The following is a 24,672-nucleotide window of genomic DNA, read 5'->3' on the forward strand; positions in this document are numbered from 1 at the left end:
AAAAGGGTACATCAAGTTCATAAAATTCAACAGTGTGGCCTTAGTATCAGCTAGTAATAGATTTTAGACCAAATAGTAAAATATTAGTTCATGTTTATGGTTTTTCTTTTCAAAAAAGAAAAGAAAGCTGTATCATTTATGGAGTTCTCGTCAGAGTTCAAAATGATTATTATGGAATCAAGATAATGTGGGATGTCCAAATATTTGGTTGCAGAAGATATGAAGGTCAAGTACAATATTGACTATTTGACCAAATATTCTATTTTTTAAAGGGCTTTATTAAGTGTTTTGTGTTTGGAAAAAAATAAGAGACTTATTTAAAAATTTGTATCATAAATACCATTCACAACCTCTTGCCCTCACGTTCCCCCACCCCACAACCCACAACCACCAAATTGAGGCAACAGGTCAACAGTCAAGTCAAAATTGTACCCACTCCTACATGTAAACTCATGCAAAAAGTATAAGTGCAGATGTACATGCAGAGTAACATCACCTACCCATGGAAATAACTTGTCTGAAAGTCTTCATCAGTAGGATATACAAGCACAAACTTGTTATCTGGCTTCATTCTTGTATCTTCCATATTTCCAAACAGCACACCTTATAGCTTAGCTCAAATTTAGTATTCATCATAAACAAAGACAGCAATATTTTCACATTTTAATTATACTTAAAATTAAAATAAATTATCACTGTCGTTTTTCATATCTAATATATTCAAACAATGACAAGTCAGTACTATATAAACTTTAATAAAGTTAAGGAAAGGTTGTTTTTCCAATTTTGCCTTCCAACAAGAAATCACAATTAAGCATCTTGTGTCCCAAGGTCATCTCACACTATCAGCAAACCAAAATTAAGTAAGATATGTTTAAAGAACTAAGCATCAAGGCTTGGATTTTGAATCACTAAGTATGAATATTAGCTAACTGATGGGGACAATTTATGGTATTCTTTTAAAACATGATTTCTGCTACACAGCAAAATTAAGAGGTAAGATCCTTTTAAAATAAGTATCTCTTGAAGGAAAAAATAAAATCAAACCACTAAGAGGAGCTAGAAAAACCAGGAACATTAATAACAGAAGCAGCTATCTATGCTTCCAATTTGATTCTATCAATTTATTACAGGAGGGAATAAGCATGAAGCTATTTTTCTTCCTCTGACTTGATTGTTCCTCTAGGATGCTAAAACAACTGTGCTGCTACTAAGATAATTTTGACTTTTAAAAACATCAAAATAGCAACTTCAAGTAAAATTACACATGGAAACATTTCCAATTTAAAATGCAGTCACTAAGCATTCCATGTTTACAACATAAAAGGTTATCAAACTTCACATTCTCCCATTTGGTATCTGTCAACCACACATCATCAATGTATAATGATGAACTTTGTTTTTCTATAGTCATTAAAAGCATCTCTCTATAAAGGTAAATCTAACTCAATTATTTAATAACTATTTTGTCTGTGGTTAATCCAAGTGCTGTGTCCAATTTAAGTGTCTTGAAATTTTTGCTGATCACAAGAAAAATAAAATGTTCAGCAATCCACTGCTTCATTTAAGAACATCACCTTGGTCTATCTTGTGCTAGACAGGTCTGCATCCTCTCTCTGACCTCCAAGTTTATAAATAGGTTCTAACTTTTGAAATACCAAAATACAGGTGTGGGACTTTCCAAACGGTCCAGTGGTTAAGACTCTGCGCTTCCACTGCAGGGGGAGCAGGTTCAATCCTGGTCAGGGAACTAAGATCCAGCTTGCCAAACAGTTCGGCCAAAAAAAGAAAAATGAAACAAAACATACAGATCTATCTATTCATCACACATTCCTACTACAGTGAAGTTTACCCCTATGTGACTTTAAATCTTCTGTATTATTATCAACAGTGTTTAATTTTATGAATTAGTCTTCTTTCTGGTCAAATATGTTCTCTTCTAAATCTCATGGAAACAACTTGAATCATGAAAACAAAAAACAAAGCAAAACAAAGCCTAACATCCATCCTCTATTACATCTATCTTTCCAAATCCCTCTTTCCAAAGCTGATAACCAAAAGCACAGAATTTTAAAACTATGTAATATATAAGTTACCAGTCCCATTTTACAGATGAGAAATTTTGAGTCCTAGGGAGGTAAAACCAGCATAGTTTATGGTTGTTCTCAGTGGTGAGGGAATGGGAAATATACAGGGTAAGACTGGGAGCCGTATATGAAGTGCATAGGTTTGGGGCAGCAAATACATAGGTTAAAATCCTGCCTACTTCTTCTTAACGTATGACTCAGCTTGTTCACAGGGTTACGATGAAGGTTAAAATATAACACAGAACACAACAGTTCAAATACTGGTCCACCTGCCCACCTTTCCATTATAAATTAGCACTTAACCCTACTTCTTTGTTTGCTTATGTTTGTGTAAACTCTGCTGTACACAGCCTGCATGCAAGAAGCTTTGAGAAAACATCACTGCCTGAGTTGGTGCCTTCTACTGGTCATGGATTAACCCATCTTGTTAAGTAAATGCTTTGCTGGGATTAATAAGGTCATCACATATGTGGCTTTTGTATTTTTATTTTTGTTTGAAGTGAAATGTTAGCTTAGATGTATTCATATGAAAGTGTTTTAAAGCCAGATAGAGGTCACTTTGGATCATCCCTATTTGGCATCATTCTTACCTACAAAGCCCTTCCACTAACACAAGTGTTGTCAGACTCCCAGTATGAAATCTAATCAGATCTGGGAATCAGAAATTCCTCTTGTATCCCACAGACATCTGGAAACATCACTCCTCCTTCTCTATTGCTAAATCTTCGGCCCAAGGAAAGGTGGAGCAACAGACAAACAGCGTTTACTCATTCAATTCCCATTTCAATGACTACAGTAATATACGATAAAGACCAGAATAAATTCCTTCTCTATGTTTTACTACAGCCAATTTCCCAAAACCCCTCATAGAAGAGGAAAGAAAAAAACTTTCCTGCTGCTGTCAAAGGACCCCACAGAAGTTCTGTCTCCCTAGTCATTAAAGGTCCTAAGATCAGTACCATTATCTACAACATCTAGAGAAAGTCACTCCAATAGCGAGATTCAAAAAAAGTTACACCTAAAAAGAAGAGTTCTCAGAAATTACCTACCCAAGCACTTTAGGAAGGAGGAGCATGTGTACGGTATTCAAGTTAGGAAAAGAAGTGTAGGGAAAATGAGGTGTGAGCCTTAGGGATTGAAAGAAAGAAGCAAACCTCAATAGTTGAAAGGGAAATCTGCAATTGGCAGAATCTACCTAATAAAAACTAGCTTTTTAGTAATACATCTAAATATTTACCAAGATGGAAAATGATTATTTGGAATAAGAAAAAATAAAATACTTAAGAAAATACATACGCTGTATTTTATTACTATTAATCTACATATATATGTACACACATACACAAAGAACCATTTATAAAACCAGTAATTTCAAAGCATCTCTTGGAAAAGATAACTATATCAACCAGAAAAGACAAAAAGTGCCATTTCTAAAATAACAACTTTAAATACCAAAAACTGGGTATTTTTCCTTTATAGTATTATAAAGCTATTTTAGTAAAAAGAAAAATAAGATAGTGCTAAATGAAAATAAAATGCAGCAATATGCACTGAAATTCTATGTCAGAAGTTAAAAATTCATTTTTAAATAAAATGAATTGATGCCTATTTTGTGTTTTTCCCATTATATCCAACTCAATTATTAAAAATTTAGATGTTCCGTTTACAAGGGAGAAATAGAGTTTTAAGGATTACATCTGTTCTTACATCATACTGACAAATGACAGGTCATTTTGCCCAGAGAAGTTACCTATAATACTGATGAATACTTAACTTTGAAAGTATCGAAGGAAAATATTCAAGATTAAATACAGAAAACAGGACACTTGCAGAGGTCACCATCTTTCAATTTATCTTTGTATTTCAAGGACAAATCCACAATTTCTGTTTTGAGGATTCACATCAATGGAGAACAAAACTAAAACATCTACACTACTACATACAAGAAGGAAGAACACGAAAAGTTGACATGACTTTCGCCACATCCTCGTATCTATGTACCCTGCTAAGACACATCCACTCAGCTTTTTGGTTATTCCTCAAGGTAGGCTACATTTTGCTATTTTCTAAACAGTCTTCAATTTTTAACAGGATAACTCAGAAGAACATATAAAGGAGAAGAATCTCCACCTTTTATGTTAGCACTGATATTTTGTTATTTCCTTTTTCAATATACCAACTGCAAAAAGACAGAAAATTATCTGAAAAACACCATGTGAAATCTATTATTAGTGATACTACCTATAAACTAATGCCATTCATTTCATTATGGAAAAGCAGGTTTCTGTACTAAGGAACACCTAATGTGAATTAACTGGTAGGGAATCACTATAACTAATGTAAAAGGATCCTAAATAGAGTAACAAGAAACATTTCTTTTTAAACATTTTTATTTATCTAGGTCAACTGATACACTTCAAATGCAGAATTAGGTAAAAGATATAAAGAAAATGCAGTAAAAATAAAAATCACAGCAATTTGATAACATTCTTCCCAAATTTTAAAGTTTTAAGACTTTATTATCAAAGAATACACTTCCTCATGGATTATTATTCCTTCATTTCTTAACATGTCTTCTATTGTATGTTGGAGTATTTTAAGATAATATGAAAAGATCTATTCATTACTTTGGTTTCAATCCCCACTAACTTTTCCTAAACTTCAGAGAAATTAAAAACAGAATCAAGAAAAAAATAAAAAGTATAGAACTCGGAAGTTATTCACATTGATAACTATTAATGTACTCATATAACTGTTCCAGACAGATTAAAAACGACAAGTTTCTTATCTGTACAATGATTGAGGGCATATACGCCATTTTTAGAGAAGATTCTGAGAATTACTCTTTGAGAACAATTTTTATTAAAGCAAATTTAATAAAAAATTAATTAAATTTCAGTTTAATAAATCTGCTCAAATTGTTTTGATACTGTGTTTTCTCACATGTGAAACCCCACAAAATCTTTTCCATTGTGCCCCTTACTATACTATTTAAATAATTCAAACAGAAGAGAGGAAATCAATACAAGCTAAACAAAATATAACAGGTAACTATTTTTTAAAGTCAAGTTCTGAAGAAGAAAAAAAATAAAATAAAATAAAGTCAAGTTCTGTAAAATAACCTGCCCATGTTATCTGACCTGCATATAAACCTTAAGCAATATATTTCATTAAATTGTGCTATATCTCAACCTTCAGATCACAGTATCTGCTGTTAAATACACATAACTAAGGAATGACAAAAGCAATGAAGCAAAATAAACTAATTCGTGTATATTCTTTTACTCAGTCTGCTAATGAAACAAACAAGCAGTCAAAATCTTTACCTGATAATCTAAGAAATAAATTTTTCCACCTAACTTAATCACTCTAACTCGTATGTGGCAATTTTTTTTTATACACATTTAGGAAGCAATGAATGGATATATTAGTGACTTGAATCCATTAAAATCCCTGTAGACTATTGCATAGTTATGTTTCCAGCACAACCTGCCAACTATAGCATTAATAAGAATACAGGATTATTTCATAATTCTGAAGGTCCACACACCTTCATGAGCACATGCACACACACACTCTTGAGACTAGGCTTATTCCTTTGACTTAGTAACAAAGAACAGGCTTTTCTCTTGGAGCCCCCAAAATGACAGATCCTTTAAGTAAAAAAAAAAAAAAACTTCATGCAAAATATTAAGTTTTAAGATTTTAATTTTATTGTGTTGTGTTCTAAATTAAATTTTTATTTGAGCTCTTATTACACTCAAGTTTTAATAATGCACACAAATTACACATTAATATAACTGAGAGGTATTATGCAATGAGAGGCTCAAATAACCTGATAACTCTAATCTTAAATCTGCTGGTTAAATTTTCTTAAAAATGATTAGGATCTAATGTCCTACAACACTGAACTAGGAGACTCTAGGCAGAAAACAGTCTGTAGATAGATTATCGGAAAACATATTCACTATAGCACCCCCCGCTTAAATACCAGCAACTAAATAGCATATGTAGACTGTTAGCGAGATGACATAATCCAAATATGGGATTATAGTCTTCATTTTAATCTTTCCTCTATTTCTTTCGGAATTGATCCTTTTCTTGAAAACTGGACTGATTAAAATGAGCAAAGATACTTTAAATAAACCATCTGTGTTTGTCTTCTCTTTCTTTTCTTGCAGTAATTCCCTATAAAGCACTGCAATCTGCCAGTCCTCAGTGACTCTCCAAAGGTCATCTCCCTGATCTTCCCAAGCTTCACAGAGAAGCAGAGGGGCCACTGCCTGGCTTGCCCTGGGGCCTGTAGATACTGGTGGCAGCCATATTTGGGAGCACATTCTCCTGGGATTATACTCTTTTCTTTTATTAACCTTTTATTTGGTATTAGGATACAGCTGATTAACTGGGTAGCCATTTAACAATGTTGTGACAGTTACAGGTGGACAGAAAAGGGACTCAGTTATATATCTACAAGTATCCATTCTCCCCCAAACCCCCCACCCATCCAGGCTGCCACATAACACTGAGCAGAGTGGGATTATATTCTTAAATAAAAAGCATTTCAACCATGTCTAGATCAATGCTAGACATGATCTAGATCAACTAAAAGACGTTTCTGTCCAGCATTAGCCCTTTATACACCACAAAAAAGCCCAAACAGGATATATTCCCTGTACTTAAAATTCTAGGAAAATTAAGCCAATTTAAGGTAAGTTAAGGGAAGACCAGGGTTCCCTGGTAGCTCAGCTGGTAAGGAATCCACCTGCAATCCAGGAGACTCCAGTTCGATTCCTGGGTCGGGAATTTCCCCCTGGAGAAAGGATAGGCTACTACCCATTCCAGTATTCATGGGCTTCCTTGGTGGCCCAGACAGCAAAGAATGTGCCTGCAATTCGGGAGACCTGGGTTCGATCCCTAGGTTGAGAAGATCCCCTGGAGGAGGGCATGGCAACCCACTGCAGTATTCTTGCTTGGGGAATCCCCATGGACAGAGAAGCCTTGTGGGTCCATGGGGTTGCAAGGAGTCAGACACGACTGAGCGACTAAGCACAGCACAGCACAGCACAAGGGATGACCACTAGGCACTTCTAAAATAATACCGATATAAAAATGCCACCACATAATCCAAAAATAATTTCCACTTCTTAGTATGTATTTAGACTATGATCTTAGGAATACAGACTGCCTCAGTGAAGGAGAATTCAATAATCCAAAACAGCAGTCGTTTTTAAAAAACTATTATAACTACTTCAAATACTTAATACTTCTTTGTCCACAATACAAAAACAAATTTTTCTGAAAGAAGAATTTTTAAATCGTGCAATCTGGAAAAAGCATAATTACTTTAAAGCACGATTCATTAAAAAAAAAAAAAAACAACTACTGTTTCAAAACAATACTCCTTAAGACAGCAACACATTTTCAAGACACCACGACAAACTGAAAATCAGGGGAAAAAACTGTATGTATGCTTCTGGTACAAAATTATTCTTAAGGTTAAACTTTTCAAACCACGAAATATAAAATTTTGTTTTGGAATAAATTTTAATATTTTAGCATATATTCTATGAATTAAATCAGTACATTCCGGTGTTCCTCTTCTTTCTACCAAAACCTCTCTTTCCATATCTTTATACAAATTTATGTAGAAAAAGCTTCCTCAAATTTATTATGCTCGATACCTTCTCAAATATTTACAATATTTTTACCTTGAATATCAATTATTAAAACTTTACCTTGATAATTCCACTCAACTGACATTTTTCTCTTTTAGGCAAATAAAATCTGTAGATTTCCTAGTCCATTATCTAATAACAACAAGAAACAGAACATGTCCAGTCAATACTAAGAATAATGTCTACGTTACTTTTTATGTTATTCTTAAAGGATTCATTCATGTTTTCTATTTTAAAAATAAAAAGCATTTCACTACATGCTTAATATATGAAACATTAAATCATGAATCAAAGAAGAAATCTGTTAAGTTCTTGAAGCAGTTATGCATGCATAGAAAAGCAGTCATGTTAACATGCTGAAATTGACATTTTCTTATATCTAAAAATCCATGTCTAGTAAAATCTGTGATCCCAGGGAAAAGCCGAATACAGAACAAACTTCCCTGAAAACATCTTAATTTAAAATAAATATTATAGATTAGCAAAAAACTTCTCACCCAAAACCAATATGCTCTTCTTATTGGTATAAAACAGGAAAGTTAAAAAAATATTAGCTGAAGTAGTTTACAAGTGTTGTGCTATCATGTCAGAGAAAAACCCATCAGTTATAACTCTCCCAAAGTTAATTCCCAATTCTCATGTATTAAGCTCTAAAAAGAAAAAAAAATTTTAAGTCATTTTTCACTTCAAAAAAGCAAAATAAATTGATTCAATCTATTACAGTTAATTTACAAGGTATAGATATCTGAATATAGAACTAAATAGAAAAAGTGAAGACAATTTTTCTGAGTAGTTACTGGTAAATTACTAAAATAAAACAAAGGTCTTTATTGTTTATACAGCTGACCCTAAAGTTGGGCTCCCACCCACTGCACAGTTGAAGAAAATCCACACAAAACTTTTAACAGTCTGTGGTCCCACATCCATGAATACTATCAAGCACAGATTGTGCAGAACCACAGTTCATATTTAGTGCAAAAAATCTGCATATAGGACCTGTGCAGTTCAAACTCCTGTCGTTCTAATGTCCAACTATATATGAAACTCCAAATATATCACCTATCCTTCCTCTTGCAAAACAGACAATCAGATCTTTTTCAGTTGCAACTATATTAAATATTAAAATAACCTTACTCATATTGAGAAGTTAACTTATAAATTTGAAGGGGAAAAACTACCATATTTTTATTGTAAGTAAATCCAGTAGAAGTACAATTTTTTTAAAAAAGCACAAGGTAATGTTAGCAAAGTTATATACACCTACTGAAAATTTTCTTCCTAAATTAGCTTTTTCTCACACTATTTCTCAGTCCTGGGCCACACACTGAAAATCTATCATGTTGCAAAGCTAACGATGCTGTGCTATTTTCTCCCCTTTGACACACGCCATGGACTCTTTAACATACCATTTATTTTCAGTCCAGGGACTGAAAACAAAATTAAATTGGTAGTACATTAGCCAATACATTTAGTCACTATTAATTAAAAAACCCATTCAATACATACCCTTAATAGAGTGACCATTTCATCTCTATCCTCTAGAGGGTTACCCTTTATATCAGAGTACCAATTTCACCAGATTCTGCCAGGTAACTGCTTAGAGAGTTAAAGCTTAAAATAAAAACTCATCTATGTAACATTGGAAAAATACTGCTTTTCTCACACATAAACTCAAACTCCTGTCTAATCTGAATTCCTTACAGTATCTCACATAGCAGGTACAGAGCATTAATTTGTTCAAAAAGTAATTCATTCTTCCTGCACACAAAGGCTACTTCATACAAGTCATTAAAGACTAGCAACAAAATCAGTTCATTAAATGACCTATGAAAGAATGACATAAAAATGCTCATGCAATATTCACTCATGACCTCCAGAATGAGATTAATTACATCATTCCTCTTACAGGAATCACAAGCAAGTCAACACTGTTGTAGAGATTAATGCTAAGAGACTCTAAGGGAATTAACCACTTACCTATCTGGATTCACTAAGATTCCCTATTTTATATCTTACTGATATTTATGCTTTTGGCATGAAAAAAGCATAAAGATGAGGATCACTCCTGCTGCTGCTGAATCACTTCAGTCGTGTCCGACTTTGTGTGACCCCATAGACGGCAGCCCACCAGGATGTCCCTGTGGTTGCCATTTCCTTCTCCAATGCATGAAAGTGAAAAGTGAAAGTGAAGTCGCTCAGTCGTGTCCAACCCTCAGCAACCCCATGGACTGCAGCCTTCCAGGCTCGTCCATCCATGGGATTTTCCAGGCAAGAGTACTGGAGTGGGGTGCCATTGCCTTCTCAGGAGGATCACTCCTATCATCATATAAATACGGTTCTATGTTCCAAGCACATGTAACAAAACTCTAACTAGAATTCATGAAATTTTGTTTTGAATAACTAATTTTTTAAAAAGCAACTTGTTTACTATTTTTTAAAACATTACCAAAAGAAACTTAAAATGGGCAAAAGCATATTCTTTCTTACACAATTCAAAAAGCAGATAGTTAACACAATTAATTTTGTGATAGATTCAAAGGTTGTTCTATAATATTCCCATTTTCAACAAAGTTAATCAGAAAAGTGTAACGTCTGAGAATTCGAATGTGCTGTCAACATTCCAACAAGCCACAAAGGGCTGTTGCAGCAGGTCTTGGGAATCAGGCAATGCGAGTAAGCACCTGATGGGTGATGGGGAAATGCCTTGGCCAACTAGCTGCATTTTAAGTTCCCTGGGCTCCAGTAGCTGCTTGTCCTCTTCACCAGTCAAGGTGAGTTAGTTTTTCCATCCACATTCGGAACTTCTCTGTCTGCCTCTGCATCTTGGAATAACAGCTCATGACCTCTTCTAGGACACTGCCTATAACGTTTCTAACACACACAGCACCCCTGCCAAGTAATCCTAAAACTTCGCTGGGCGCTCCTTCAGATCCGCCAGTATGACTGAAGTCAGTTTTAAAGGCAGTGAGGCCATTTGATAAAACGTCATTAAATCAGAAAATTGTATTTTTATGAAGACATGCTTATTCAGGAAAATGACTTAAGCATTACCAAGAACAGGCAAATAGATTCAGCAATGACAAGGAGCACTTAATTAACCAAACACAAGTAATTCTGAGAAAAATAACATGACACTACCCTTTTTTCATAGCTTCACTGAATCTGCCTAGGATTTTATATTTTGTACTATACAACTAACTACTCAAGTTTGAAAGTATCAGTAGCTTTCAAACTTGCTAAACATAAAGACCTGGAATGGTATAACAAACACCAAAACGTAGGCAGCTCCCAGGCATAGGTTTGTTTTAAGCCCCCTGGGTGATTCCAGTGTACAACCCTGACTGAATATCACTGTATCCCTGAATATTTTCACACCATGACTTTAAAATTCTAAAAGGTGTTTTAACAGCTGACCATAATAAGTCAGTATAAATAATTCTGTTAATTGATTTTCATCAACTACTCTTAAGTTAAAAAAAATTGTTTTCCTTATGGAAAAACCACATAAAGGATATACAAAATCCATGTATACTGCTGTGTAATATTTTTTATAAACCCTGGTTTATGCAAGGTACTAAAACATATATCTCAAAAAAAAAAAGTTTTGTGGTTAAGTTTTGGATATACAAATCATATTCTGCTCTTTTGGAGAGCACATTAATGGCTCTGAGTTGTCCTGCAGTAGACAAATCTGTTTCCACATGATCCAGCACTTTTCAAATGTGTGAACAGTGTACACCTATTAATATCAAGTAGAACAGTGGTTTCAGAGGATTCCAGTTTTAGGATATGCTCTTCTATATACAGTGTTTTATCCTTGAACTAGGCCAGATTAGTTTTGGTTTGGGTCCCAAATACTTTGGGTTTCTAGTAAAACTAATTATACTGAACTCTTTTCTTCGGGTAACTATTAAAAATGTTACCTCCTCAGACCACTCTTGCCTATGCTACCTAATATAGCTATTCTACCCCATCTCTAGTTCATTTTTATCTGAACTCTTATATCTTGCTTTATTATTATTCATAATGTATATTCCTACTTGAGAGCATATGATGAATTCATTTATTATCTGTCTCCTCAAAAAAGATGATGCTCCACGAGGGCAGACATGTTTCATTCACTGTTGCATTCCCAATGCCGCATAGCAGGTGTCCAAACTTTGCTGAATGAATGAATGATGGAATCAATCAAGCTTGGCCTTATACCATCTACCTATATCAAGAAGTCTTTATAAAGAACTGCCCCCATGAAATGCTCTATTATATTTATCCCAGAATATTTCTGAAAATATAGTTTACTTTATCTCATAGTGGCTTTTTATGAATAGGCAAAAGAAAAGTTTTCCAGGTCTCAGTATCAAGAAATGCAGTGTTTCTCCTATATTAAGAGAACTGCTTATATCATGCCACCTCACCTCTACTCAATGCCTAAAAGGCTACAGGACAAACTTTGAGCCCAATTCTACCTAGCAAATAAAAACTTCATCAAGTTTATTGTTACCAACTTTTCCCTCTAACTTCATTTTATTCCTCCACCCCTGATTACTCCATTCCATGCCCTCTCTCCACATTAAAAAAAAAAAACACCTTATTTATAAGTAAACGTCTTCAAGAAGGACATACCTTTCCTCAAAGTATAACACATTCAGCTTATGGAGAAACTAAAAGGAGTTTGAAGTATATTAAACTTTCTTTAAACAGTTTATATCCATTATAAGTGCTGGGTAAACTGTAGTGTACAGGACAGGAATTTATACAACTACTTTGATGTTTCAGATTCTGGTGCTGCTTATTTTTCAGTATTTAAAAGCTGAATTCAACAAAATGGTATGAGAACACTTGTGCTAAGGACAGCGAGATAAGATGCAGCCTTATAAAGATGACTACCAGCAAAACGCACTAAAAGCAAAGACATTTTAAAGTCTAAAAAGACGACGCAATTACACATGTCAAAACAAACAGGATGTACAATACCGAGTATGAACCCTAACATATAAACCACGGGCCCTGAGTGATGACGTGTCAGTCTAGGCACAAACGTCCCGTTTTGTGCAGGTGCTGCTAGTGGAGGAGGCTGCACGCAGGTGAGAAGGGGAATAAATGGGAAATCTCCTTACCTTCCGTTTTATTCTGCTGTGAACCTACAATTGCTCTGAAAAATACATCTAAAAAAAGAAAACCAACCAGGGACCATATTCTCATCTTAAACACACATATGTCCTTTTAACACTAAAATCTATCCTACTTTGAGAAAGACATATCAAAAGCAAAGTTTATGCTTTTGCATACACGAAGTTTTTAAGGGCACTCACCTAAGGAAATAAATTAGGAAGAACAGGCTGAAAACAATACCTCGGTGCTTTAACATTAGAGATTGTCAAAGAATATCCACCAGTAACATTTCAAAGCTTCTAAATTTAAGGTAACATTATCTGGACACTGTAGTATTGAGGAGATCACATTTAAACAATGCATGCTTTTAATAAAATCACTTAAATGGATAAAAATTTATAATTGCTCATGTTTGCTAATTTATAAAGACTTTGCTGTGGTTTTTATAATTAAGAACATTTTAAAAAACAAGACTCTACTGTTCAGAACTTAACTGAAGCAGACTACAATGATTTTTAGCTATGGGAGACTTCACATATCACTGCTTAACTGACTGAGTAGTTCTCAGTCTGGCTGCCCAATGTCATCACCAGGGAGTTTAAAAATGCTGGTACCTTTATGCTAAGTGAAATAAGTCAGAGAAAGACAAATATTGCATGATCACACTTGCATGTGCAATCTTAAGAAAACCAAACTATAAAAGCACAAGAGTAGTTTGGTGGAGAGTACAGAGTGCAGCAAGAATGAGTTAAGGTGATCAAAGGGGACAGACTCCCAGTTGTATAAGACTAAGTTCTAGGGATTTAATACACCATAGTGACTATAGTTAACAATACTACATCATATATTTGAAAGAAGACAACTTCCTAATACATAAATCGTAAGTATGCAAATAAGAGGTGTGTTAGCTAACCCTAGGCTAATAAATTTCACAATATATACATTTAGGAGAAGGGGACAACAGAGAATGAGATGGTTGGATGGCATCACTGACTCAATGGACCTAAGTCTGAGCAAGCTTGGGGAGTTGATGATGGACAAGGAAGCCTGGCGTGCTGCAGTCCATGGGGTCACAAAGAGTCGGACAAGACTGAGAGACTGAACTGAACTGACATTTATTAAATCAATACCTTATATACCTTAAATTTATACAATGTCATATGTCAATCATGTTTCCAAAAAGCTGGGGAGAAAATGCTGATGCCTGTGTCAGATCCAGAGATTCTGATTTAACAAGTCTGGAATGGAGCCTGGGCATTGTAAGTTTTAAGTGCTCCCCACTCAAGTGATTCTAACACACAGCCAGACTGAAAACTGCACAAGATACTACGTTCTTTGTTTGCATTTACTAATCACTGCTTTCAGGCAGTTTTCACCTGATTACACAGTCTTGGTATTTTGTTATCAATGTATTTAATGAGTCTCCTAAACAGCTGCCAAAATACAATCAGATTTTAAATTATGGCCATGGGGCTTTCAGTCACCTCATATTCAAACAGGAAACAGGTTACAGGATTCCCAACCTGGGTTTGGGGTCTCATCTTCCACTGCAAGTCCCTACAGCTTAAATTAATAATAAAATTTTTCAAGTAATTCATCCCACAGTAGGTTACAAACCCTTACAAATCAATTTTAAACAAAAGTGTAGCAAGAGGAAAATGTGCAAAGAACATGAATAGATTGTTTACCAAAAGAATACAAATGGCCAGTATGATTTTTCAACTTCATTAGTGATCAAAGAAATACAAATTAATGCCAAGATACAATTCTTTCATCAAACCAGCAACATTTTCATAAACACTCAAAAGAGAGAAAATAATGCAACCAACACTTAAGCTCCTGGATAAAATAAACTCAATAAAGTCTTAAAGAGTAGTTTGGCAGTATGTGTTGAGAGACTTAAAAGTGTTCATACCCTTCTTCATAATAGCAAAAGCTAAAAACAGCCCAAAGGCCAACATTCGGGAAGTTATTTTATAGTTAGATAAATTATTCAAAATCCACACATGGTTTTAGGGAGACCATTGTGTTTTGGTTAAATGTTCAAAATGCAATATTAGAGGGAAAGAAAAGTACACATAGTATGACCAATTCTCTTATCTATTATGGAAGGCGATACTCTTAAATGTTAACATAAACAGGATTTTAATCTTAGACTTCACATTTTTCTATTTTCAAATTTTTCTACGAAGGATTTACTACTTAAAGAAAAATTTTTTTCATTTCCAAGAGTTAAATGATCAGGCACAATAAGTCTCTACATAGGAAAAACTGTAAGGTAAAACTATAACTAATCATGAGGGATTTCACTGTATAAATAATTGTGTTGAGTTGTGAATGCTGAGATCCTAGCTTCAGGAGGGCTGAGCTGCTCCAGCCTGACCGAGCTGCTCCAGCCTGACCACAAAGGATTAAGGACTCAGATGATCTTAGGTGTCCTCTACAGCCTGACATTCTCCAAAATAGACCAATTAGATTTTCTAAATGCAAACCAACTGACCCTTACCTACCAAGATGGATACTATTTTTGAGCCTCAGTCCGAGTAGTCACTTACATGGTGCACTACTAAACTACACAGAAGTAGGTCATTATAGCCGAGATAAGATGAAGCTACAGGCTTTCCAGGTGGCACAGTGGTAAAGAATCTGCCTGACAACGTAGGAGACACAGAAGACATGGGTTTGATCCCCGGGTTGGGAAGATCCCCTGGAGTAGGAAATGGCAACCCACTCCAGTATTCTTGCCTGGAAAACACCATGGACAGAAGAGTCTGGTGGGCTATAGTCCATGGGGTCGCAAAGAGTCAGACACAAGTGACCAACTGAGCACACACACACAAGATAAAGCTACTGTGAGGTTTATTGTATACTAAATATTTACGAAAAACATGTCACTGGAAAAACTTTTCTCTGCTGCCCACCCTCAATGATGCACATAAGCTGCTCTATTCAGAGAATTTATGAATTGAAGTCTGATGTCTGTTACTCACATTCACTAAAATAAAAATGTCCTGGGGGAGTTCCACGGCCATCCAGTGGTTAGGACTCCATCCTTTCAATGCCAAAGATTTGCATTCAATCTCTGATCAAGGAACTAAAATCCCACAAGCCATGTGGCACAGCCAAAACAAAACAAAAAACAAAAATTTCCTGCGAGAGCAGACTTTATATATCTAGTTTCAAAGTGATTTTACAGAAAAACTGATGTCTCTCACAACCCGTGAATAAGTAACGCTCCAATAATAAAACTACAAAGAATGATTAATAATATAAAAAGATCATCTATAAATGAGATACTCAATAAAAACCTTGAAAACTCAAAACCACCATACACTATTTTCACATTAATATCCACTATGAAACACTCTATTTTTGCTCATCTCTAAATCCCCCAAATGAAAGAACTGCTAGAGTTATCTTGATATGATACTTCCAGATTCTTAAAAGAGAAATATATCAATAGTTTTGAAAACTTCAAGGAGAGAATGACCTAGTGTGGATACAAAGCTGCCTATCAGCTAAATGCTAACTAAGACAACAAAACCACTTTGTAAACATCTGTGATCCAAATATCAAACTCAATTATTATGCATCACCAGGTACTATGTAAGTCTGCAACATTATTTTCACTCTTTAAAAGAAAATGCATTAATTGTTAAATTGTTTGGCGTAAGTTAACATTTAGCATAATTCCTTCAGTGTTTAAACTGCTGCCAAACAAAGTTTATAAAGCACTTCTGAACTACTAAAATTATTTGCATCTTAATGAAAGTGTAAAGCAAGAATATCAGTTTTTATTCTCCCTCTTCGTTTCCATTCTGTATAAATCGAGCATTCAAATTCCAGATCCCAAGAGATTCATTGTTAGACATGTCCAGTTTAAGTTCACCTGAATGTCCACAGTGCTGCACTCATGTTTCAAGTCAGCTCACAATTTATCCTACCTTTACAATCTATGTGACTTTTCAGCAACTGCCTTGCAATTAGGGCAGAGTGTATCCCTCCTGCCCCAAAGTTATAATGTGACTCAAGAAAATGAGGTACACATAATTATGACAACAGAAAAGGCCAATGTCAAAATTTCTCAGGGATAACAATGTGGATAGTTGAACTTCCTAATATTTAAACTTAAGCTGTTCTATCTTTGTCACTTTGCATAATTCTAGGAAAGACCATTCATAGCTGCTCATGCATACAGCATCTTCAGAAACTGTGGTGTGCAGCCCAGATAGTCATAGAGTGGCCCTGCACCTTACCTACCATTTGGTTCTCCATGATTACTCTACATAGTCTGAAAACTCTACATATTTTCAAAACAAACTAAATTATAGATACAGATAATTTACTTTGGTGTTTTGGTTGGTATACAATTCAGAACAGACAAGAAATAGATGACTGGCATTTTAGAAGTTTTAGATACTGGTCAAGGTAGTCAATTAGCAGAGGGGTTTGGAAAACATGAACAAAGCACACCTAATCTATATAAGCCCAACAGGGAGAACGTCCTTGAAGGCATTTCTCATGCTATCTCTACAATGGGGTCTATCTTCAAAGAGAATTTTTGCTCACCCACCTTCTCCGTTTCCATAAAAAGACAAAGAAGCATTGGGCAGTTACATAAAAATCTGTTTAGTGAGTGGAATTAAGCACTGTATCAAGAGATCCATTATGATCATGAGTAGTAGATTAGTACAGGACCTAAGAATGCATAAACAACTATATGGTTGTTAATAGGCTTTCCTTAAAACACTAAATATAAAATTTAAATATACCTGCCTTAAAACAACCCTAATGTCTGCTTCTCTCATGCAGTCAACTGCTGGGCTTCAATTAAACCCTCTCTCCCAGTAATTAATTCAATAGATATTAAAACAGTAAGCATGTCCAACAATTGTTAGGAACACATTTAATATACTATATGAATGATACTTTTATTGTAAGTTGAATACCTATAAAATCGTTCTTGTTACTGAGTTTCTGTAAGTTTGGTTAGTTATAGATTTAATTAACCAATATGATTTTTCTTGAAATATTCTTTGTATATCAGCAATATGCTGATGTATAGAATCAGAAACCTTTCAAAAAACTAGGAGAAAAGAAGTCACCCATAAAACTTTGAAAACCAAAACTTCCCCCTCTTTACCATAGCAACAAATAACACTGCCATGATCTATTACATGCTGACTACTTTACAGAATGTTCCTAATCGAAAGTCTCTTCAACAATGAGAATTCACCCAATTAAGGACAGTTCAGATCTCATTTTTCTTCCAGTAGAAAATCTCAAGACTGCCTTCATAGTACACAGTATCAGACGAAGTAATATAGAGAAAGCAGATTATGTCAAACATGTAATAAATTACAGACTCATATCAACGAGAGCTGGAACAGTGGATTTCTACTGAACTTTTTAAACTTGGGGGTGTTGAGGGGGAAATTTTGCAAAAAACATTCTTTTCAAATGCAAGTGACAACAAGCTAATCATGCACTGAATGAGGGAGAAGGGGAATACATAAAACTACTGTTTTAGCAGGAACAGTTATTAGAAACCTTTAACAAAAGATAGAACATGTTATTTCAGACACCATCAGCTTGAGTGCAGTGGCTATATAATAAAGCAAGGTGCCTATTCCTGAGGAATATGTACTTGGTAATAACACTGAACAGTGAGTATTAGATCTAAGCAGTGCTAGAAAGGCAATGATGGGAGTTCAGGTAGTGGGTTACACAGAAAGAGACTTGTGAGAAATTCCATTCTTTAAAAATAATCTTGTCCCTATCATTAAAATTTTTTTTTTTTTCGGGCTGATGTGCTAAAGTGCACTAGAAACCTCAGAACAGATTTTTAAATTGGCGTGTCTTGTTAACACACTGCAGTCTTCAAATTTACATAGAGCTGCAGGTCTCCTGGATTTTTTTCAAGTGTCACTCATCTAACTGAGCCCAAGAGCTGAGAAATGCCATGAGGTGCTCTACAGTCAGTTTAAAAAACATCCTCTACCTGGTATCTCTGCAGTGATTGTCTTGCTGCTCCCTGAAACCTCTTCATCATCATCTGATGAGCTCGTGCTTGAGTCACAAGTCAGGTCACTATCACTGGTACTACTGTCCTGCAACAGGTTATACTTCTTCCGTGCAGCAGCCTCCCGTTTCTGCCTCAGTAGCCTGATTCTCTCCTTGTGCTTTTGGCTCCGATGACCTTTAACCTTGGCAACTCGGCCATTCTGTTTATCACTGGATTGCCGGTTTTTCTTGGCAGCCATGGTGGATGTTTCACTTTCAGATCGTGACCGGCGAGACTTACGCCCAACTGTGGCACCAGACACTCCGGAAGGGTCTCCCTCTACCGCTGTTTCTGCCTGGGAGGGTTCATTCTCCTCTGCAGAAGACAATGTATCTGAATCGGCCAGGTGGCCGCTAGAGGAAGGGGAAAGCATACAGTGGTTAGAGGAATCACTCTCGTAAACTCGGCCAGTTGTCGGCTTGTCACTCTCTGTGGATGCTAACTGGGACTCAGAAGAGTCCCTTCTCAGTTCCATCAACAAGCAGGGCATTGAAGAAAGAACTGTAGAATCCACCACACCATCTTTTGGAACTTGAGATTCCAGTTCCACAGATCCATCTTCCTCCTTAGCTGTCTCTTGTTCAGATGTTTTTGGTGGCACTTCAGACTCAATGAGTTCTTCAACTTTTCCCACTGCCTCCTCCATCTTCATTTCAGATTTTCGAGTTAATTCATGGAGCAGTCTAGGAAACTATGTCAAAGATGTAACAGGAAACCAACCTGTACAAAAACACACAAAAATCAATAAACAGAAATGGCAGATCACTGAATCAACATAACATTCCTACCTTTCTAAGTGGATAGTAAAAGTAGCCATCATATGGGCCTTTAAAATATATGTATCTATTAATTGCTCGAACAAGTCAAATTCAAAGGACTTAATGCAACCAAATACTGGCATACATGGCTACTAAAAATGGCACAATATTAATCTTCTATTACTCAACTTGCAAGGCCAGCAAGCAACCAAACAAGTATTCTCAACTTTAAAACTTTATTTAAAGTGTTCAAGAAAAGGATCCTCAAAACTTTGATATAGGTAGCACACATTTTTAACTAATATAAATGCTTCAAAAAATTGATCTAGAACAAGTTAACTGGAATGATTACTTTTATGTTCCAACCTTCAAAGAAAAGAAGCAAGGGAGAGAGCTACAGGGGAGTGACATCAAATGCACATCTTCGTTAAAGGGAAAAAACCCATCAATTACGTGCATCTGACAAGTGAACAAAAATAATTATGTGATCAAAGCTGTCTGCCATTTTGCTCAATAGGAGCTGCTGTAGACAGGCATTAAGCCGAAAAACCTCAATCTGTTGTTTCATCTGTTCTTCCTAGTTCCCGTAAGTCTAGTCTATGTTTTGTTTCATAAACAATAGCCACTAAATACAGATAAACTACTTTGTGAACCCAGAAAACCTAATACTCTCTATTTTAAGAATGACTTAAAGGGTTTAAAAGAAAACACCCTACACACGCATTATCCACCTCCTATGCTAGCTTCAGAACCTAATATCTTTCCCCCACTGTGTGTGCTACAACTCCACTTACTCGTAAGAGAAACAGGACATAATCTTTAACCACGAGAGTTGTGACCAATACAGCACGAAGTTCATTAACCGGTAGTTTTTAAGAGAATGCTAACAATGTATAAGGCAAGTAGTATGTCACCCTGAACAACTGATGTTAAAGAAGGCAATTATCATAATGTCCCACAAGTCACAGAGAGACACAAACATTAAGCTACATGGTGTTAGTAAAGGTTCAATAAGACATCTCCATTACGTCATTCCATCGAGTTCCCTTGATAGTTCACTATGTGGCAGACAGCAGCAGGAGGATAACTGAAAAACCCTTTCATTGATCTAATATGACAAAGTCTACTTTTTGCTTACTATAAACATATAAACATAAATGTTCTACTATCTGTTACTTTTCTCCCCGCTCAGGTCCTGTTCTTAGCTGCTGACAACACGGGCATTCTGCGGCTTCCCTGGTAAAGAATCCACCTACCAAAACAGGAGACACAGGTTCAACTCCCGATCCAGGAAGATTCCACGTGCTACAGAGTAACTAAGCCCAAAGCACCACAACTACTGAGCCTGGGCTTTAGAGCCCAGGAGCTGCAACTACTGAGCCCTCGAGCCACAACTTCTGGAACCCACAGGCCCTCGAGCCCGTGCTCTGCAACAAGAGAAGCCACCACGAGGAGAAGCCTACGCGCTCCAACTAGAGTAGCCTCAGCTCGCCACAACTAGACAGCCCGAGCAGCAAAGACCCAGCACAGCCAAGGAAATAAAGAAAACAAGCCTTACACATTCACGAAAATCAGAACATTCACGACCACTGGGAACATTTATAAATTAAAAATCCCATGGGACTTCCCTGGCAGTTCAGTGGTTAAGACTCCACACATTTCCACTCCAGGGGGCCCAGGTTCGATCCCTAGTTGGGAAACCAAGATCCCACATGCCACAACCAAAACAAAAAAGTATAAATATATCTGTATCATAATTAATTTTTGAGCTGAAAGAAAAATAGCATAAACGTCTTTGCAAACACCACTCCAAAAGGAATGTAACACCACTGAAAGCCAACAGAGGGAGTAAAAGTTAAATTAACAAACTGCCAGTGTCCTGAATGAAGCATGCTGACAGAAAAGAGAAAAAAAAAACACCAAGAAATAAAATATTTATAGATATGCAATATCCTCTGGTAAGAGGAATAAAACAAGGTTTTCTAACTGAATAAACATGAGAGTTGACTCTTCTGCAGATTATAAAGTTATATACTCTAGAATAAAATTCTTCTTAAATATCAGAAAAGACACTAAAATGAAAAATAAATCTGTTAAAATGATCTTTAAAACTCTTGCTTCTTCAAGCAAATAAATTATGTGGATAGCACAAATAAATATAGACTGTTTCTCCTTGTAAGAAAACATAACAATTATCAATGTCTTTCAATATGACACATCAACCTTTCAAGTTCCTTAAATTTTAAGTATTGAGATTTACAGTGGCTTCTGTTTCCTAAAAAAGCAACCAGTATTGCAGGCGAAACCACTTAAATATGTCCATATTAATCACAAACACTGGCATCAACCATAAATAGGATATCATGGTATGCCCATATGATGTGGCCATAAAGGATAAAAAAATTCTCTATACACTAATATGGAGCACTTTCTAATACATAACATTAAATGAAAAAAGATACATTATACCATTAGTGTAAAATGAACAAAATTGTATGAGTTTGTCTGTACACACAAAGAAATCTCTGGAAGGACTGTAAAGAGAGTAACACCAGCTGCGCTGGCAAGGAAAGAGAGTGACTGAGGCACAGGAGTCAAAGACTTTTTGCTGTCCAAGAGTTTTGTACCTCTTGAATTTTATATCCCATACAACCCTACTCAAAACTCCATTCTAACATAAAAGTCTACTGAAAGTCTTCTGAAGGAAAAAAGGACTGGTGTTTTTTCTGCTCAGGACACCAATTACTATTTAGGTCAAATTTAGTCAGTTAATTCTATTAGAAGTTCTCTCCATAGTGGAATTTGGTTGTAATTCATAAAACAAGGAAAAAAGTAAAACAAAGTAGAAATAAAAACTCTAACAAAATTCTCTGCAATGGAATAAAGATGAAGTATCCAAAACACCAGGGGAAAAGATGTCATATGCACATATTAATCCTCCCAAACAGATTATTTACTGCATACATGGTTTTCAATCAGGGGGGAAAAAGTGGGATTTTCCTGGTAGAGGCAGTCAAATGTAGCTGGCAGTAGAAATGATAAAATTATCAAATGGGAGTTGCATCTTTGAGATAAAAGACTCTCAACCCTCTAGTTTAATGTTCAGAGGGTTTTTCAGTGAATGTACATTCAAGTATGAAATCCACAACAATTAGCATTTACCCTATTAGAACAGCATTCCCACCCCCCATGCTATTCTTCCCTCCCACCTAAAGATAATCAATCCCCTTCTGTGTATATGTATATATGTATACACTGTAAATGTTATTACAACCTGCTGCTGCTGCTGCTAAGTCACTTCAGTCGTATCCGACTCTGTGCGACCCCACAGACGGGAGCCCACCAGGCTCTCCGTCCCTGGGATTCTCCAGGCAAGAACACTGGAGTGGGTTGCCATTTCCTTCTCCAATGCATGAAAGTGAAAAGTGAAAGTGAAGTTGCTCAGTCGTGTCCGACTCCCCATGGACTGCAGTCTACCAGGCCCCTCCGTCCATGGGGTTTTCCAGGCAAGAGTACTGGAGTGGGTTGCCATTGCCTTCTCCTATCCCCTATCCCCTCTCATCTCTCTAGAACCTTACATTATGATTATTCCTTGGCACTTATCAACCTCTCACACTCAACTAGACCATCTGTTCATTCATTCACTCACTCATTCATTAAAAAAATAAGTAATCTACTTCTGCCTATCACTTCAACCTCACATCTCCCAACTCCTCCTCCAGGGACTCTTCTCTTCTTTCACATCCAACTATTAACAGAGCTGTCCAAACTTTTTCCTCTATTTTCTTACCTCTCACATTCCCTCTCCAACCAAATCTCACCTGACATCTGCTTCTATCAAACCAGTAACAGTTCTTCCCAAGATCATGAATGACCCCCATATCTCTGAATCCGACACAGATCTAACCTAATGTCTAAGCATCATTCTACGCCTCACCACTCTCTTCTCCTGAAACTGTGCTTCTTTGGCTTCAGGTTTCCCTATCTTACTTCTGGCTGCTCTTTCCTGGCCTGCTTTGTAAGGTTAACCTCCTCTAACGCATCCCACAGTCATTAGCCCCGGGGCTGGTCTTCTTCCCGCCCACCAAAGTGAGCTACCCTCCACTCAGTTTCCACTCATAATCTTGTTTTTCCATCTTAGACTTTCTCTGAACTCTATTCCAGTCTTCTCAAGCATCCACTTGACATTTAGATTCACAAAGAGAATCAGTTCACCGTAACCCATCTCTTTACTACCCTACTCTGCTCCTTCTCTAGCCTTCCCCAGCTCAGTCAACAGCACTACTACTATCTCAGCTGCTTATGTCAAAAACCTGAGGGTTATCCTCGACAGTGCCTTCTCCTTTATTCACTGCATCCCATCACTCACTAATTTCTATCAACCCTGCATCCTCAGATTACTAGTTTGTCCACTACTCTCTGTCTCCACTGTTAACCACTCTAAACACAATCGCTACCATTTATTTTTCAATGGGATGATTGACAATCAACTCTTGACTCTGTATTCAGTCTTGCTCCTACCCACCAACCTATTTTTCATACAGCAGGCAGAACAGTATCTATACAAGGCAAATTTGACATGCTTATACGGGAAAGTTTTTACTTTTTTTATATTTCACATACTTTCTATAAATATTTTTAAAATATACTGTAAGGTTGGGGTGGCAAGATGGGGTGGGAAGGAGGGAGAGATAACCAAGAGGAGAGAGAAGTTAAAGGCAACCTGAGCTTTGCTGATGCTTTTCTCTCCCCCTTTAAAAGAACTGTATGCAATTTCAAAACCTAGCTGTCAATTTTGGACAATGAAAATGTAGCATTTTATTAGTCTTATACTAATTAAGAAAGTAAAACAAAAGAAGATGAGGACAGGTGGAAAAGTTAAAGCATGGAAAGGTCCGCTCTGAGGAGACAGTGAAGTGATAAGCATCAGAGTGAATAAGGGGCTTCCCTGGTGGTCTAGTGGTTAGGAGTCCGCA

At 36.2% G+C, this 24,672-nt stretch overlaps 1 protein-coding gene across 5 annotated transcripts in view; it reads right to left on the bottom strand.

Annotated features, from left to right (window-relative positions):
• The window catches only part of LOC104990093 (chromosome unknown open reading frame, human C18orf25), an 85,844-nt gene that overhangs the window by 28,613 nt on the left and 32,559 nt on the right, over positions 1-24,672 (bottom strand). For all 5 annotated transcript variants that reach the window (XM_010842019.1, XM_010842015.1, XM_010842016.1 and 2 more), the window contains exon 2: positions 18,876-19,658. In XM_010842019.1, coding sequence (XP_010840321.1) covers positions 18,876-19,590 — 715 coding nt within the window. In that variant the 5' untranslated portion in view covers positions 19,591-19,658. The remainder of the gene's footprint in view (positions 1-18,875; positions 19,659-24,672) is intronic.

Source organism: Bison bison, unplaced genomic scaffold (assembly GCF_000754665.1).
Source record: "Bison bison bison isolate TAMUID 2011002044 unplaced genomic scaffold, Bison_UMD1.0 scf7180017864170, whole genome shotgun sequence".
NCBI lineage: Eukaryota > Metazoa > Chordata > Mammalia > Artiodactyla > Bovidae > Bison > Bison bison.